The sequence below is a fragment of the Lontra canadensis genome, unplaced genomic scaffold (assembly GCF_010015895.1).
Source record: "Lontra canadensis isolate GAN:19392208 unplaced genomic scaffold, GSC_riverotter_1.0 scaffold1, whole genome shotgun sequence".
In the NCBI taxonomy this organism is placed as follows: domain Eukaryota; kingdom Metazoa; phylum Chordata; class Mammalia; order Carnivora; family Mustelidae; genus Lontra; species Lontra canadensis.
Window position 1 is genome coordinate 101040218 of NW_022630995.1, and position 18705 is coordinate 101058922.

Sequence of the window (18705 nt, forward strand, 5' to 3'; positions counted from 1 at the left end):
ACACAATACAATAAGTTGAAAGAAATCTTATCCTTAGGTCCAACCTTTCATGTTGATAAGACATTTACCTTTTCAAAGATCTCCACTTTTAAGTAGTTGCTACTTGGAGCTTGAGAGGTCTGTTTCTTGAGCTTGAGCTATTTGTTCTGCTGTTTGTGTTTGTTAAGTGTTTCTCTCAATATGTATTCTTCAACATACATTTTGAAATAATCTTGTTAGGAAGCACAGTCTTCCTTAAAACTTGATACAGGATCAGTTCATGTAGTTTGGTGGTTTCTTAACTTCTAGACCAACATTTTGTAATGTAAGTTTTATGAGGTAGTCCATAACTTGCCAGAAAACAAAAGTCAGAGGCTTCTTTTCTTAAGCATAAGTCATCTTCCCAAGGTAGTTAGCTGGCACATACCCTTTCCGCCCCTGAGCTTCAGCTAACCACCACTCTTTATTGCCACTTAAGTCACAAAATCTAAGGATGTGTACTCTTTGATATTCCTGAAGGCTAAGTTCATGGTCACTTCGTGCTTGAAAGGCATGAACTGCATAGAAAATCTAGACAAAAAAACAAATGACATTATTGGAAGCAGGACCTAAATATTTAGACAAACATAATAAAGATATCTAAGCTTTTAGAAAGAATGCTAAGTTTTTATTTTTTCAAAGTCACCTTCCCCAGTTCCTTCTGTTAGATTTATTTTGTTTGCTAAAACATGACCCAGATGAGAATACAGTTCAATAGGTATTCTTATTGTTCTGTGGGGAGGAGTCTAAACTGCCTAAACTGTCTAAACTGCCCATGCTTGAAGGCAATCTGACAGTTTCTATTAAAAGATTGATTGGGGGCATCTGGGTGGCTCAGTGGGTTAAAGCCTCTGCCTTTGGCTCGGGTCATGATCCCAGGGTCCTATGATTGAGCCCCACATCGGGCTCTCTGCTCAGTAGGGAGCCTGCTTCCTCCTCTCTCTCTCTGCCTGCCTCTCTGCCTCCTTGTGATCTCTGTCAAATAAATACAATCTTGAAAAAAAGATAAAAGATTGATTGATTGATTGATTTTTATGTAGGCTCTATACCCAACGTGGTGCTTGAACTCATGACCCTGAGAGCAAAAGTTGCATGCTCTACTGACTGACCTAGTCAGGTGCCCCTAAAAGACTTTAAAATGTCAGGTTTTTTTGTATTTTTTTTTTTTTCAGTAATAGCTCTTGAAGAATCTCTCCTACAGGGGCTCAGTGGGTGGCTCAGTTGGTTAGGTGTCTGCCTTTGGCTTAGGTCATGATCCCAGGACCCTGGGATGGAGCCCCAAGTCAGGCTCCCTGCTCAGTGGGGAGCCTACTTCTCCCTCTCCCCCTTGCTTGTGCTCTCTCTCACTCTCTCCCTGTCATATAAATAAAATCCTTAAAAAAAAAAACTCTCTTACAGAAATAGAAACATTGGCAGAGATTTTTATATAATAATATTATTGCAATATCCATTCACAAGGTGAAAAGTGAGAGGGAAATAGGAGTAACACTAAGTGTTCAGTAAGAGAATAGTTAAATCTATTCTAGACCTTTACACTAAGGAAATTCTTAGTCATTAAAAATGCTATTTTCTGAAACTAATAGCATGGTCAAATGTTTATGATGAAATGGTAAGCCAAAAAAAAAAAAAATGGTTATCAAATCAGATATACAGTGTAAGTCTGAGAGTGTTAATTTCTTTGGTAGAATTAGATGATTTTCATTTTTACTTATTTTTTTAACCTATTTTATAATGACAGTGCATTAAATTTATAATATTTAAATTATTTAAGGGGCCTGGAAGAAATTAATAAAACATGCTTCAGTCAAAAGAATTTTTGTTTAATCTCAAAAGAATACTTCAGAATTATTAGATGCATAAGAAACCCCTAAGTGTTTATAGTCCCTCTTCCACTAAAATTGTAAGATTGATAACAGAACTGTTTAGTTATATCATAAAATTAAGCAACTAACAATATTTTATTCATTATTCATTTAATCAAAATTTATTAAGTACCTGTCAAGTGCCAGATATTATCAAAGAACTTACAGCCCAGCTAGGGAGAAAATGTGCTCCCAAAAATGTACACACACACACACACACAGAACAAAAAACACACCACTCACATAAGTGATATATGTGAGCTGGTTTTTGAAAGAGGTAACCTTGTATAGGTGACAAAATTGATAAGGTGGATATGTCATATTCTAAGATACATAGAATGAAATAATATATGAGAAAGGCAAGCAGATTAATTTTCTCAAAATTGAGGGTCAATGTTAAAAGGAAATGGTAACAAATAGGATGACTTCATTGAGCAGGAAGAGACTGGGGAATGTGGGGGGGGGCACCATATACTTAGCTTAAGTTGTTCTGTAGATGTTGAACTGTTATTTAACGTTAGGTAAAATTTTGATATCATTGATTTTATATCACCTCAACAACTCTAGCATGAGCTTCACCTCAAAGACAGGAGCATTTATGGGGTGCCTGGTTGACTTAGTCAGTAGAGCATGTGACTCTTGATCTTAAGGTCATGAGTTCAGCCCCAGGTCAGGTGTCAAGCTTACCTTAAAAAAAAAAGGAACATTTAAACTTTTCTCCACTGACCACATGATGGTACACAGTAGAAATTCAGATATATGTTAATTCAACTTAAAAGTTAGGCCAAAAGTCTCGGCTATTATACAAGAACATAAAAGAGATAATGTTGCATCATACAAGATACACACAAGACAGATTGTTGGGCATGGATTATTTTGTAATATAAAAATTTAAAAAGAGAGACTCCTGGGTGGCTCAGTTGGTTATGCATCTGCCTTCGGCTCAGGTCATGATCTCAGGGACCTGGGATCAAGTCCTGCATTGGGCTCCCTGCTCAGCAGGGAGTCTGCTTAAGGATTTTCTCTCTCTCCCTCTGCCCCTTTCCACTCTCTCTCTCAAATAAATAAATAAAATCTTTAAAAAAATTTTTTTAAATAAAAAGCAAGAAAACAGGAAGATGTTATAAATTCTTAAGTGGGGGTGGCGGCAATAATAACCATCTTTTCTATGCTCATGGCAGTTTACATGTCCAATGTGTTTTATCCTCAACAACCCTGTGAGTTGTGACTTAGAAAAGTAATATGCATTAGTCATATACTTTGTGCTGCTATGACTGTATCTTCTAACTCCAAATTCTGTGCTTGGTTCATTTCTCAGAATACTTTAGGAAGCAAACTCTTATTCTAGAAAGGATGTGCAGAGTATATTCTTGTGGAAAGGGACTGAGGTCTCTGATATGTTGCTGCTGATCTTTTTGTTGTTGATTAGAAAATGAAGACATTGATTAGATTCACAAGAGCAGAATGGAGCATCTGGTGGGCAAAAGCTTTCAAGAATACAATGCGCCATAATACAGTTTCTGATTATTTGTAAGAGCCCATGTTAGCAACTGCTAGCCAACTTTTACAATTATAATACACAACATATATGCATTGCCAATGCAGCTATAGATTGTTTAGCAGGTTGAATTACCTACTAATATAAGATTTCTAAATATTTGTGGTGGTCTTTCACTTTGGCAATGTTCTCTCCAAGGGAATATAAAATCTTCCACTTAAATCTATTTTGTATGAGGAGTGCCTGGGTGGCTCAGTTTGTTAAGCATCTGACTCTTGATTGAGGCACAGGTCATGATCTCAGCATCATGGGCTTGAGCTCCGTGGCTGGCTCCATGAGGTTCTCTCTCTCCCACTGCCCCTCCCCCCACTTGTGCTTGCTCTCTCACTCTCCCCCCCCATCAAATAAATAAATACGTCTTTTAAAAACATCTATTTTGGGGTGCCTGGGTGGCTCAGTTGGTTGAGCGACTGCCTTCGACTCAGGTCATGATCCCGGACTTCCAGGATCGAGTCCTGCATCGGGCTCCCAGCTCCTTGGGGAGTCTGCTTCTCCCTCTGACCTTCTCCTCTCTAATGCTCTCTCTCACTCATTCTCTCTCAAATAAAATCTTAAAAAAAATAAATAAAAAATCTATTCTGTATGAAATTACAGTGGAGCATATATTTTAAATACTCATGAAATTATAAATTTAAAGTACAAAACCATATACTTTAAATACTGTAAGTGATCATGGCCCAAAATAAATTTAGGATGAGCATATTTCAGTTTTATATGTTTATGCCTCCTATTTAACATAAGATAGATAGTCAAAATGGAACTAAGTCCACTTTAAAGAGACAGCAGTTGATAACGTTGGACCATAAGTTAGAAGTTTTCAGCCTATTACACATAGAAGCTGAAGAATTTCTCCTTTTTTGGAATACTTTAATTGTTCTAGGCTGTATCTTTCTAACCTTTAATATTAATGTTTTGCTCCAGATACATTAATTGTTATTAACTTAAGCAATAAACATCTGATCCTTCTCCCTTTTCCCTCAGCAATTATTAAAATAGATTTTATTGGTTGCTTCTTTGCACTTTGGCTCATTTTATGTACAAGAGCTATGAATACAACCCAGTTCTCTATGACATTACCTTTTTTTAAATAACACTCTATTGTATTATTGACTCCTACTAAATTTATTACCCACTGTTTTTTTTTTTTTAAAGATTTTTATTTATTTATTTGACAGAGATCACAAGTAGGCAGAGAGGCAGGCTGAGAGAGAGAGAGGGAAGCAGGCTCTCTGCTGAGCAGACAGCCCGATGCGGGGCTCAATCCCAGGACCCTGAGATCATGACCCGAGCAGAAGGCAGAGGCTTTAACCCACTGAGCCACCCAGGCGCCCCTTACCCACTGTTTATGACCACCAGATCCCTCCCTGCAGCAGCATTGCCAGTTCAGTATCCCCTTGTTCTATATTTGTGCACTTAGTTATTCCTCCCTTTGGGAGCCATTTTAGCTGTCTTTACTGAATCTCATTTTACCAATTTCATCTCAGTTTTTCAATTAACAACAAAAATAATACTATATTTTAATCTTCCAAAACTAAAAATTTAGCTATAAAACCATATTACATCATATGTAGTTCAGAAAGCCAAGATAGTTATATTGCATGAAAAATGTTCTTTCTTTTCTTCATCCTTGCAGGAGCAAGCTTTCACATTCTTCAGTGATCAGTTATGTATTGTTATTATGCATGTAATTTTTAATAAAGAAATGATTTTAAATAAAGGTAATAAGAAATCACCCAACTGTATTAATACCTATATTTCTTCCCTTCTTTCCCTTGTCCTTCTCTTCTTCCTTTTTTTCCTTCTAACTACCTACCTAAAGTGACAATAAACACAAAATTATAGTATACATAATTTTTGCAACCTGCTTTTTACTTTAAAATATATTTGACAATCTTTTCAAGTCAATAAACAGCTCTCTAAAGCATCATTTTAATGACTACTTAAATATATTACATTACATCCTGCTGGCTTTTGAAGCAATTTCTAAACAATGACATATTAGACATGTAGCATTATCATCAAAAGTAGCTGAAACATGTAAAGGTGAAGGACCAGACAGTGAATTAGTGCCAAAACAACCTTTCAGAAGTTCAAAATTCAAAAATTATGGGGCGTCTCCGTGGCTCAGTGGGTTAAAGCCTCTGGCTTCGGCTCAGGTCATGATCCCAGGATCCTGGGATGGAGCCCCACATTGGGCTCTCTGCTCAGCAGGGAGCCTACTTCCCCACCCCCCACCCCCGCCTGCCTCTCTGCCTTCTTGTGATCTCTGTCAAATAAATAAATAAAATCTTAAAAAAAAAATGAATAAAATTCAAAAATTATGTCCTCAGTACCATTTATGTGTGTGTGGGGGGGGAAGGAAACAGCACTGATTCTCAGACATTGAACTTCCCTCTAACATTGGGTTGACCCATTGTTAAACCTGAGAAGTACAGAAGACCTCATCCCATTAGTCCTATACCTTGCTTACCAGGCAAGACATCTTAAATACTGTGATACTTAAATACAAACTTAAATACATAGCCCTAAGATGGGCATTGCCTGTTGAACATGTCCTACATAGTAAGGTCCCTAATACACTAACCTTGAATCAGACAAAGATGGTGCTGAATGTGCCTGACTTAAGCAGGTGAGCCCTATGAGAGAGGGTTCAGGCCATTTCTGAAGGGAGAAATTTAAAAGCAGAGAGATGCTCATGTGTTGGCCTTGAAGAAACAGATAACCATGTTGTGACCTGCCTACAGACCTAGACACATGGCAGGGGTCAGAGTGCAGCCTGCCATTAGTGAAAGTGGTCCCTGGCTCATTGCCAGGAAGAAAACAGAGGCCTCAGTCCTACCAGAACAAGGAACTGTGTTTTACCAACAATCACAGGCTTGGAAGAGAACTCAAGAGTTTCAGAGAGGAACACAGGCCAGTAAGCATCTGGACTGTAGCAATGTGACACGCCAAACCAAGCACCCAGCTAAGCTGTGCCGGGACTTCTGACCCCAGAAATGGTGAGATAGTACATTTATGTTGTTTTCAGCCACTTAGTTTGTGAGGATTTGTTACGCAGCAGTGAAAACGAATACAAATCAGGTCATTATTCTTTGGTGGACAAAAGGGGAGAATACATTAGAAAGGAAGGCATATTGGTTTGTTTTTGTTATATTTTTTGATAGATCACAAAGTCATGAGTAAAGAAATTAAAGATTAAGTCCTTTAGTATAAATCAGTACCACCAGGTTGCAAATATCCATTACCTCCTCCCCATTATTCTCCAAGGGCTCTGGATCATCATTTAGGGAGATTGTAAAACATCCAGAGAAAGGCCATACTTTCTGTGTGAAATGTGAATGGAGGAATCTGAACGGATTGGTTCTTAGGCACCAAATAGTAGAACGACCATACTTCCCAATTATACATGTCACAGTTATCCAGTAAACACTCCCTTTCATTAACAAAAGTGCCCCATTATAGATAATACGTTACATTTTCACCTGACCCATAAGATGTCTGATCCACTAGAACCATTGCAGAAAATGCAGGAGGCTCTTAATCCAACAATTTTTTTCCTTGAGTGGGTGGGAGAATGGATAAGCAAGTTAAGTCTCTAGAGCAGTGGTTTCTAACCTATTTAAATAGAATTTCCCTTTGAAAATCTTTGGAAAGCTATGTACTTCTTTTACCATAGTTATGCACAGAATCACATAATGCACAAAATGTCCGACATATTTGAAGGGATTTATAAATCCTTCCAAAGTCCATTCATAGATCCCTTTATTCTTGGAGTCCACATTAAAAACTCAGCTTGAGTATAAAAATCACAGAGCTGCTAGTCTGAAGTCAGTCTGAACTTGCCTATTTATGTCTGATTTTTAGGACCCCAGTGATGCCTCCTGAATATCAGGTATAGGCCAACGCTAGCCATCTACCTCTCCTTCTTGTCAGGGTCCACTAAAACCATCAGTAAAAGTAGATTACAGCCTACAACACCAATGGCAATATGTTACTTCAGTTCTGGAAGAAAGAAGAAAAAATATTACTGCCACAGTAAGAAAGGATAGGGAAGAAATGGTGACTCAAAGTGTTATCCACTTAAACCAATACAGGTCTGAGTTGATGTTCCTGATGATAAAAATAAAATCAAGAACAAAAGTCTAAACAGCCACACAGAAAATTGCTTTGTAGTGTGCCTCAAATATGCATATTACAATATACACTGTATTCTCACTGTTCACAAAAAAGATACAATTTATTCCCACTTTTCAATCACCTTATAGGGACTTCTATAATGTGTTCATTGCTCAGTTAGATTGTCACACCATAAGTGTGGGGGTTAACCATTTTCTTCTCCACACCTTGTAGGAGTCAACAGAATGAAACATCAGCCTTCTGGTAAGGATTAGGAAGATCACACAAGGTTTTCCTCCTATTTCCAAGGGTTGAACAGTAGTTGCATAATTGGAAAAGCCTGAAAACCACTAGCCCAGGTACATCTGTTGACTGGAATTAAAACATTAAAGGAAATATTCCTATGTGGTCTTCTCACTCCTACTGGGGTTTCTAAAAGATGCATTGTCTTCAACACAATAAACTTACTGGGACAGACTTTGTTCATACAGAAGAGAAGCCTGCAATATGGACTCAATTATTTTAACACAGAGGAAAGTATTCAGGGATCCCACGTGGCCACTGATCCAAGCTGCATTTTCTAATCCAGTTTTGTTAGGAACAACGCTTATATGTCCATCCCTGACACCAAGGTCTATTTTGAATTGGTTCCAAACTCAAAGGAAAAGAACAGATAGATAGTGCTCTATGAAGAGACACTCTCAATATACTTTGTTTTGAGCAAAGGAAAATTATCTCATTTTTTTCCCTTTCTTGGTAAAGGAAACTTCTAATGGACCTAATTTGCATGAAACATATTGATAGGATTACTCAAAGAGAATTACTACACAGTAGTAGCTATTAGGAAATAGACTACAAATCCCATGCCAAAAGAGCCTTAGTGAGACACTTACTCCAAAAGTCTCTGTATAGCCATTAGTAACTAGAGCTCCACATCAAGCCAGCTTCAGGATGCCTTGACAAACTTGGTCCTCCAATTTCCGTCCTTCTAGGTTATTGCGATAAGTCAAAGTCTACTAGGATATTTAATCCCAGCTACAGATTTTACTGATAACATTTCAGTAATCTATTGGTATTATAATATTATTTTGTTTTCTAGAAACTTGGAATAAACTAAGAAAGTGAACCAGTAGTAGAAAAAACAGTGCTTTGAAACTTCAAGACAGAAGAGTGATAGAAACATACAGTAACGTCCAGATGAGTTTAGAATCAGTCACGACTGGGAGAAATTATTTATACATTATATCTGATAGAGACCTTGCATCCAAAGTATACAAAGAACTCTTCACAACTGGATAATAAGAAGGAGAGTGACCCAATTTGTAAAATGGTCAAATATTTGAATACACCTTTCCCCAGAGAAAACGCAGGAATAGCTGATAAGTACATGAAAGATACTCAACAGCATTAGTCAAATGCAAATTAAAACCACAATGAGCTACCAGGCCCACCCGTTAGAGTGACTATCATAATAACAAAAAAGGCAAGAAGGTGAGGATGTGAGGAAACTACCGCTAACAACCCCCACACTTGGCTGGTGGGTATATAAAACGTGCAGCCCCTTTGAAAAACAGTGTGGCAGTTTCTTTAAAAAGTTAAACATAAATTTCACCATACCAACAAGCAATTCTACTTTTGGGTAGCTACTCAAAAGAAATGAAATCCTCACAAAGACTTGTCGATACCCAAAATGTCTATCAACTGGTGAATGTATAAACGAAATATGCTATACCCATAGAATGCAATACTATTGGGTGATTGGGTGATAAGAAGCAACAAAGTACATACATATACCGCAACATGGACGACTCTCAGAAACATTCTGCTAAATGAGAGAAGCCAGCTGCAAGACTCCATGTAGTATCCAAATCCATTAATACAAAATACACCAAAAGTCAAATATATGGAGAAAGAAAGTAAATTCGTAATTTCCTGGGGCTGGGGCAGGCAGGTGAAAGGAGTGCTCTAAAATTGGACTGGGGCGATAGTTGCACAGCTCTGTAAATATACTAAGAGTCCTTGAATTATACACTTAAAATGGATGGATTTTATGGCATGTAAATAAGTCTTTCATAAAGTTTTTAAAAAATTCATCATGAATTGGACAATAATCAATGTGTCATTATAAAAGAGACTAAATAGATGAACTATTTCTGAGGGCAGTATGGCAGTGTCTGTCAAGACTTTAGATATATATACCCTTTGACCCTCCAACATTATTAGGCATTTGTCCTATGTATATACTCATATAAGTGCACAAAAATAGATGAACAAGGATCTTGCCTGAAATAATTTGAAATCTTAACCCCGCCCCCCAAATATTCTGAATGTCTTTTATTAGGGTAATAGTGACATGAACTAAGATCTATCCACAAAATAAATTGTTATTCAGAATTTTTTAAGGACTAAGGTAGATATTTAGGTGCTATTGTGTCTAAGATACATTGTTAAGTAGGGAAAAAAAAGCAAATTATGTAACATATACATATTTCCACTGGAATAAATATATGTGTTTGTACCTGCACAGAGACTGTCTGAAAAGATAAACCCTAATATGTCCGTGAAGGGTAGGGTTAGGTGAGAAGGGAATAAAGAACTTCACTTTTAATTTATGTGTGTCTTTTTTTTTTTTAAGATTTTATTTATTTATTTGACAGAGAGAGATCACAAGTAGGGAGAGAGAGGAAAGCAGGCTCCCCGCTGAGCAGAAAGCCCGACTCAGGATTCCATCCCAGGACCCCGAGATCATGACTCGAGCCGAAAGCAGCAGCCTAACCCACTGAGCCACCCAGGCGCCCTAATTTATGTATATCTTTACACCATTTTAACTTCTCACAAATAACATGTATTACTCTTAGAAAAAACAAATTTAAATTAATGAAGAAAAAGCCACTAACAGAAAAAGCAAGTTAAAAAAGAGAAGCAGTTAGTTGGTCACCACTTGAAAGATTAACAGTTAAGCACACTAAAGCTTTCTGAGGTAGTAAAAAGGAAGCCTACATTTATAGTTAACTTTTTTTGTGAAAGAGTGATCCTCTTAGTCTCTGCTTTGGTGAACACGGGAAAGGTAGCTCTTAACGATTTTAGTATATAGTATATGGAATTATACGAGAGATCAAAAATGGCTGATTATATAGATAGCTCAATGAAGATACCACTCTTAGAAGAATCATGGACAATTTTCCACCTGCTCCTTATGGTGGCAATCTGCTCAGTATTGAACTGTTTTTCTCTGATGTAGGAGTATAAAAAGACCGTCTTTGCTTCACTTTGAGTACATGACAGCAGGATAGTAATGGTAACAGTTACTACTTACTGAGTGTCTACGGTGGGCTGGCTACTTTACATGTACACATTTTCCCTAATCCTTGCATCAAGCCTGCAACATAGCAATTATGGTCCTCTTTCCCTCATTTGGTGAGACAGACTCAGAGAATGCAATTCCTTGCAAGAAGGGGCGCAGAGAATAAGTGTTCATAGAGCGACAATGTCAAAGCTGACATTCTTCCATCAAGCCTTACAGTAACAGAACGCTGTTAGAGAGAACACCTTTAATGATTTGAAGAGCCAAGCAGGGTCACTTCAAGGTACACATTCTTACCTGTTCATCTACCTCTTGAGAATTGTCAACGTCCGTGCTGTTTGTTTCAAACTTTCCACATGTACCGCTAAGAGATGAGCTGCTATCACTTATGCTACTTTCCGGGGTGCCTGTGACACTGTCACTAGCTGGCCGCGAGGACACAAAGAGGCTGATGTTATCAAAATCATCATCACCAAACCTGTTCTCAGTGTCCACCTTCTGTACTTTTGCTGGATTGTAGGGTTTTAAGAAGGAGGAATACACATATCCTTTTATAACTGGATAAGAATTAAAAGAAAGAAGAAACAAGGTCATTTGTATGGACCCTCACCAAACATTGGGGTTTAGACAAGCCCAGAGAGGCCCCTGGGAAAATCTCAACTTGAAAAAAGATGGTAGTTCTGCACGTTTTAGGCCAAAAACTTACTTCCTGTATCAACAAGCCACCTGCTTGTACTCCCCAGTGGATCCTTCTGTTCCACCACAGCCACCAACTCCCCTTCCAGAAGATTGATGTCATATTCTTGGGTAGCGTTACACTTGCGTTTCGCTTGGTAGAGTTCTTCTTTACCATATGTGGATAGTAGTTTGGAGCGGTGAATGTCAGTTTGACGGGGCACTTCTGGCTGGGAGAAGGAAGGAGAAATTTGGATATAGATAGATGTGTAATAGAATTCTCACTGAGCTGCAGTTTCCTTCTTTGGAGATTTTTTAAATGTGGAAGCCATACATTGATTTGGGATGATTTCATTGTTGAAGCGTTGATGGAGTTATTATTGTGAAGCAACTGTTCCAGTTATGCAGTGAAAAATTCTCTAGTTAGCACATGAGGGCAGTGTTGCAGAGAAAAAAGAAAATTCAACTGATTGTAAGAAGGCAGAGGTTCTAATCCCTCTTGGATGGAATAATTTTCAATTTTGGCCATCCTGTAGACAATTCCTTTTATATTAAGCACTTGATAAATAATATTTAATTAAGTTGCACATTTGCATGTCTTTTTCTGGGAAAAAATATCGGTAAATTAGTCAGAAGGCAAGAGGTCTAGACCCCTCCCAGGTCTGCCTCCAGTGATTTTGAAAAAGCTACTTCATCTCTGGAGCTGAGGATTCCTTATCTAGAAAAAGGAAAGAGTGGAACTACTGCAATTTTGCTCTATAAAATTCTCTTCATTCATTCAACAGATATTTATATCTGTTGTCAGGCACCATTTTAACAGCTTGGAATATATCACGTACAGAACAGATAAAAAAATCTATGACCTTACAGAACTCATAATATAGAAGGTAGAAATAAACAAGAAATCCTATATATAATAGGTTGGTAAATTACAGGTTATTAAAATGAGATAAGTGATTTGGAAAATAATATAACATGATTTGAACAAGAAAAAGAGGTGAGAGTCCTTGTCACGAATACTATCTAACTCACCAGAATTTGCACAGACTTCTTCTTTTCAAAACTAAGTTTCCTCTCAATAAAAGTGGCACCATTGTCCTTCACAAAATTAAGATTTTGAACCTCTTCTAGTACTCGATTCTGAATTTCAGAGATTCTTGAGTCCAACAGTGGTACCTATAGGGAGAAATGATAGGGCATTGTTCTCAAACTATTCAACCATATTAGGTATTAAATTTAGTAGAGTTGTGACAAACAGAGAAAGCGTAAGATAGCACCACAAAAAAAAAAAAAAATAATAAGGCAATGTTAGAACTTTTGGATAAAAACGGTCTGATTTCCTGTCTCCAGAAACCTCACTAAAATGATAGGGATAATTGTTTTTAAAGACTCAAGCCTAGGGGTACCTGGGTGGCTCCGTCAGTTAAGTGTCTACCTTCGGCTCAGGTCATGGTCTCTGGATCATGGGATTGAGCTCCACGTCAGACTCCCTGCTCACTGGGGGAGTCTGTTTCACCCTCTCCCTCTGCCTACTCCCATCCCCCAGCCCCGGCTTGTGCTCTCTCTCTCTTTCAAAAAAATAAATCTTTAAATAAAATAATAAAAATACACACCTAAATAAAAGAATAGAAGAGAAATAAAAAGCAAAGGAATTCTGGAAGAAGGGCTTAGGAATCAATGGCAGTAGGGTCCTCCAAAGTGGTAGGGTGGGATAGGGGGAAGGAGAAAGAAACTAAAACAGAAAGCATTGGTGAAGAGGCTCTGGTGGTTTTTAAAGAAATCAGCAAATTCTTTGACATGTCTCTCATCAAGAGGGGGAGTCCATGTCCTCTCTCCTCAAAAGTGATTGGGTTTTTAGAATTGTCTCCTTGAATAGACTATGGAAATGAACAGAAGTGATGCTATCTGACTTTAAAGATTAGGCTAAAAGAGACTACTCGGTTTCTGCTGGTTTCTCTTGGGACACTCACTCTGACAGACTTTAGTGGCCGTGGAGGAAGTCCAGTTGCACTGTGGCCACCATATCAAAAATCCATGTTGAGAGGTCAGATGGGGGGAGGTCTATGGAGCCCCAGCTGTCCTGGTCCCCAACTATTTGAGTCTTCTATCATCATCCCATCTCCCACCCCAAACATGGGCCTTGAGGAAGTCTTTGAGATGCCTCTAGCCCCAGCTATTATGAGACTACAACCTCACAGAGACACTGAGAATGACTGCCCCGAGCCCAGGGAGCCTTCAGAACCACAGCAGTAATAAATGACCATTGGTTGCTACATGTTACCATGTTTGATATAATTTGTTACGCAGTTGTAGACAATTGGAATCATCCAAATGGCCATCAGTAGGAATAGAATAGATTGATACATAAAACCCTAAGTACTGTATGATTCCATTTTGGGGAGATACAAACCAGGCATAACAGTTTGTGGTAACACAGATCAGGAAACTGGTTACCTTTGAGGGGCAGGAGCCCAAGAATGGTCATGGGTGGCTGTTATGGAGCACTGAAAAGGGCTAATATCTAGATCTGGATGGTGGTTACACAGATGTATTTATTTGCAAACACGCACTCAGATGTATACTTTAGACTGATGCATTTTACTGTATGTAAGCTATACTTCAATTTAAAAAGTTTAAGATAGGAGGATAATCAAAGAACTGCAAATCAAAGCCATAATGAGATATCACTTCACACCCACTGGGATGGCTATAAAACAGAAGACAGAGAGATGTAAGGAAATGGAAACTCAGTCAACACTGTTGAGAATGTAAAATAGTACAGCTGCTTGGGAAAAGTCTGGCAGTTCTTGAAAGGTACACAGTTAGCATATGATCCAGCAATTCTACTCCTAGAATTGTACCCAAGAGAAATGAAAACAAACCTCCACCAAGACCTTGAATGTTCCTAGCTGCAGTATTCACAGTAGCCAAAAAGTAAAAATTTAACCCAGATGTCCATCCACTGATGACAGATAAATAAATCTATACAATGAAATATTATTTGGAAATAAAAAGAATTAAGTTCTGAAACACACTACAACATGGATGAACCTTGAAAACATTATGCTAAGTGAAAGAAGAGCGTCACAAAGAACCACATATTATATAACTCTATTTATATGAAATGTCCAGAATAGGCAAATCCGCAAAGATAGAAAATAGATTGGGTTTTCTTAGGGCTGGGGATTCGGGGAAAATATGGATTCACTGCTAATGGTACTGGGTTTCTCTTGGGAGTGATGACAATGTTCTAAAATTGATTGTGGTGATGGTTACACAACTCTTGTAAAAATACTAAAACCACAGAATTGTGTACTTTAAATGGGTGGAATATATGGTATGCGAATTATTTCTCATTTAAGTTGTTATCCCAAAAACAAGGGGCTGGTTATACCCTATTGTACAGCAACACAGTAGACTAGCATAAAGCTATCAAAGGGATGAGAAAGCTGTCTGTGTTGACACGGTTCACCCTGAGGAGATTAAAAGTCGAATTGCAGGATGGTGCCATAATATCCTGGTTTTCTACAGGAAAAATAGATACATATTTTCATTTACTTCTAATGGCATGAAGAAACCCTAAACGGCTAAACTAGTAACAATGGCGGCGGTGGTAGGAGATGGGTGGTTAGGGAACAGGAGTCTGTGTGAGACTGCTTATATGTTTTTATGTAGTTTTGCCTTTTGAACCAGGTAAATGTAGCACCTGCTTTTTCAACTTAATTTAATTCAAAGGATAAGTTAAAAGTTAATTAAATGCACAGTAAAAAATAAAGTCAGGACAATTAATTTTCCTCCAAATGTTGTCCATTAAATATCTAACCAGCTGAAAAAGAACTAATTGAAACAAAGGACAAAGAAACCACACTGATTCTTTTAAGTTGATAATAGCTTGTAAATATCATTCTTCTTCTTCAGGAAAATAGTCATAAAATCATATCTTAATGGAAAGCTAAATTACACACAAACACACACACACACCCTAGACTTTTTTCCATAGAGGAAAACAAAAGCAAAAAAAAAAAAAAAAAAAAGACTGGCCTGACAGTTTTCCTGCTTCTGTCTTTACACTGAGATGACCTTCTTTTTGGATCCATGTCTTAAGTAGTCCTGGTTAGCATTAAAGAACCGTTGAATAGGAAGAGAATACAAAATACAAATTGATAAGTTTCAGCAAAGCATCATGCAGTTTGGAGCTAAAAGGTGTTTGGCATTTGAAAAGAAACCTCCAAGAAGAACTAAGGTGTGGAAATCACAATAAACATGAACTAGCAAAGTTTCCTGAGGAGAAAAGAGAAAGAAATTGAAAGACTGTGTGACTAGCTTCAGTTCAGTGCCCGCCACGTGCGCACACGCACCGCACATGTGCACACTGTGAGCAAGGCCGTTTCACAGGGCTGTGGTTTCTCACAGATCCTGCTGGCCTCGCTAGCCAGGTGCCGGTGCGGAGCTTACCGGCGCCACTGTGGAGTAAACCTGCTGAGCCGCGAGGGTCAGGTCTCTGAGGAGAGCCATGAAACTGCACAGACAGTTCCACAGAATCTTTCGAGCAGCCTGGTTGAACACCTGGAGCTCCTCGACGAGCTGGGCATTGAGGGCCTCGTACTCCTTTTTGGCCAAGTCTGTCTCATCTCCGGCTACCCTTGGTAGGGAGCTGTTGCAGTCCAGCAGTTTGTCATAGCGTTTCTGGATGAGCTTCTGCGGCCCCGTGAATAAGGACAGCAGGGCCGACAGGGGCATCAGGACGATCCTCTGTAAATGGGCTCCCTGCCGAGAGAAAAGCAATCCTGTGACAGAGTAAGGAGCAACCAGTACAGGTCCTGTGCTATCGCCAGTAGGCTTATTTCTTCCCTGCAGGAGCTCAGAGGACCACGGGAAATTCTGTAGCCAAGTGAAGAGACCTTGTGATCTGACACGCATGGGTGGCTCAGATGGTTAAGCATATGCCTTCTGTTCAGGTCATGATCTCTCCGGGTCCTGGGATCAAGCCCCATACTAGGCTCCCTGCTTAGCAGGAAGTCTGTTTCTCCCTCACCCTCTCCCCTCTGCTCCTGTTCTCACTCTCAAATGAATAAATAAAATCTTAAAAACAAGAGAGAATGTGATTTTTTTTTTTTTTGTCTAGCTAAATCTGCTCAAAAGACTTAGAACAATGACTCTAGAGTCTAACACTGAATGTATAAGCAAGAAGAGGAATACAAAAGCTAAAGCCTATACACCCAAAATGCATTCCATCTTTCTCTCTACAGGCATTGGGTTTTGTCATTGGGGTCATCTTCAGCACTTTGCCCTTCCCCTTCTTTCTAATCCCGGAGTCAAGTGGAGTTATTTCAGTTCATGTGTTGGAAGGCAAACTCTGGTCTCTGACCACTAAGACTGTGCAAATGACTCACCATATTATTCCCTTCCTTTGCTGACAATGAAGGTAGTCTCAGAAAAGACTGTATCCTAGTCCTCCCACACCTGCCCAATTACCCGGCTACCCTGATGGCTCATTTTGGGTAGTGGAACTTCATATCCTATACAGATAAGTACCTCCTTAATCAGGTGTTTTGCTCCTGTGATAGAAACGACAACAGAAGGCACCTGGGTGGCTCAGGCAGTTAAGCATCTGCCTTCAGTTCAGGTGGTGATCCTGGGGTCCTGGGATCTAGCTCCACATCAGGCTCTCTGCTCAGTCGGGAGTCTGTTTCTCTCTCTGCTTCTGGCCCATCCCCTGGTCGTGTGCTCCCTCTCCTCTGCGCTCTTTCTTTCTCAAATAAATAGTCATTTTTTTTTTTTAAGATTTTTATTTATTTGACAGAGAGAGTCACAGCAAGAGAAGGAACACAAGCAGGGGTAGTGGGAGAGGGAGAAGCAGGCTTCCCGCTGAGCAGGAGACCGATGTGGGGCTTGATCCCAGGACCCTGGAATCATTACCTGAGCCCAAGGCAGACGCTTAATGCCTGAGCCACCCAGGCACCCCAAATAAATAATCTTAAAAAACAAACAAAAAAAAGGAATGACAACAGAGTTACTGCTTTCTCTTTAAACACATTGAAGGACTAAGCTGATGCTGGTTCTGTTTCTTAAACTGTTCCATTTTTAGGTTTGAGATATTGAAAATAAACTTCATATTAACCTCCAACCCCATGCCAGCACCTGAACATCCTAGATTTACTTTCTTCTATTTCTCTTTCCTCCCCCTCTATTCCGAAGCAACCTAGTATCTTAACGTTTGCTGACTGCCGACTTTATGCTTTGTCATATATGTGTGGGTTACGTGATTATATTACAGCAATTTAGAAGCAAGTTTTTCTTTTGTACCCTGAAAGATGTCCTAAGGAATCAGCATCTGAACAGCAGCTTTTATTAATTAAACAACCTGTGGTAACTTTGTCTGAACTGACAGGAAATCCACAAGAGAAAGGAAGCCAATCTCTGACTGGTGCTAGCAATAGACTACACAGATTAAATTTGATGTCTAGCTTATAAAATAATCAATATATAGTTTCAGACTGTTTAATGACTCCTTTGACTAAGCAAAGAATCTGTTTACTGTTCTGATAAATTACTATATTGTAACTTGGCTGGATTCTACAGGTAATTATAATATTACAACATAATTACTATATACATAATTACTATATATACACATATATATGTATATGTGTGTGTGTATATATATATACATATATATATGTATATATATATATAGCTTCTATATAACATAGTACTATGATATCATAATTCCTATGGAACAAAAGATTTTTTTTTTCTAGGTTCAAGAATATTTTAAGGATTCCCAAGCTATGTTTTATAATTCTGTATATTTTATACAACTCCTAGAAAACGAATATTTTACCACAGAACGGAAGACTTATGACTCATAGGTAAAGACCGGTTCTCGATAAGAAGGCTTTACTGTCCAGTATATACTGTGTTAATAAAAGTCATGTCTTCAGAGAGTATCTTCACTCTTCCTGTAAGGACTCTGGACTTTTCCAGAGACTCTTTTAGGAAAATCACAGCTTGCCAACTTAATAAATCTATCATCTATCACATGCAGACTTAAACTAAATGTTAATTTTTTTTATTTTTTTTTTAAGATTTTATTTATTTGAGAGAGAGACAGAACAAGAGAGAGAAAGAGAGGGCACGAGGGAGGTGAGGGTCAGAGGGAGAAGCAGGTT

At 38.5% G+C, this 18705-nt stretch overlaps 1 protein-coding gene across 1 annotated transcript in view; it reads right to left on the reverse strand.

Annotated features, from left to right (window-relative positions):
• Positions 1 to 18705, reverse strand: part of ARHGEF38 (Rho guanine nucleotide exchange factor 38) — a 138315-nt gene continuing 119610 nt past the window's right edge. The window contains exons 10-14 of the mRNA XM_032860508.1: positions 15989 to 16300; positions 12566 to 12709; positions 11565 to 11763; positions 11156 to 11415; positions 1 to 549 (exon numbers count right to left, since the gene is read on the reverse strand). Coding sequence (XP_032716399.1) covers positions 364 to 549; positions 11156 to 11415; positions 11565 to 11763; positions 12566 to 12709; positions 15989 to 16300 — 1101 coding nt within the window. The 3' untranslated portion in view covers positions 1 to 363. The remainder of the gene's footprint in view (positions 550 to 11155; positions 11416 to 11564; positions 11764 to 12565; positions 12710 to 15988; positions 16301 to 18705) is intronic.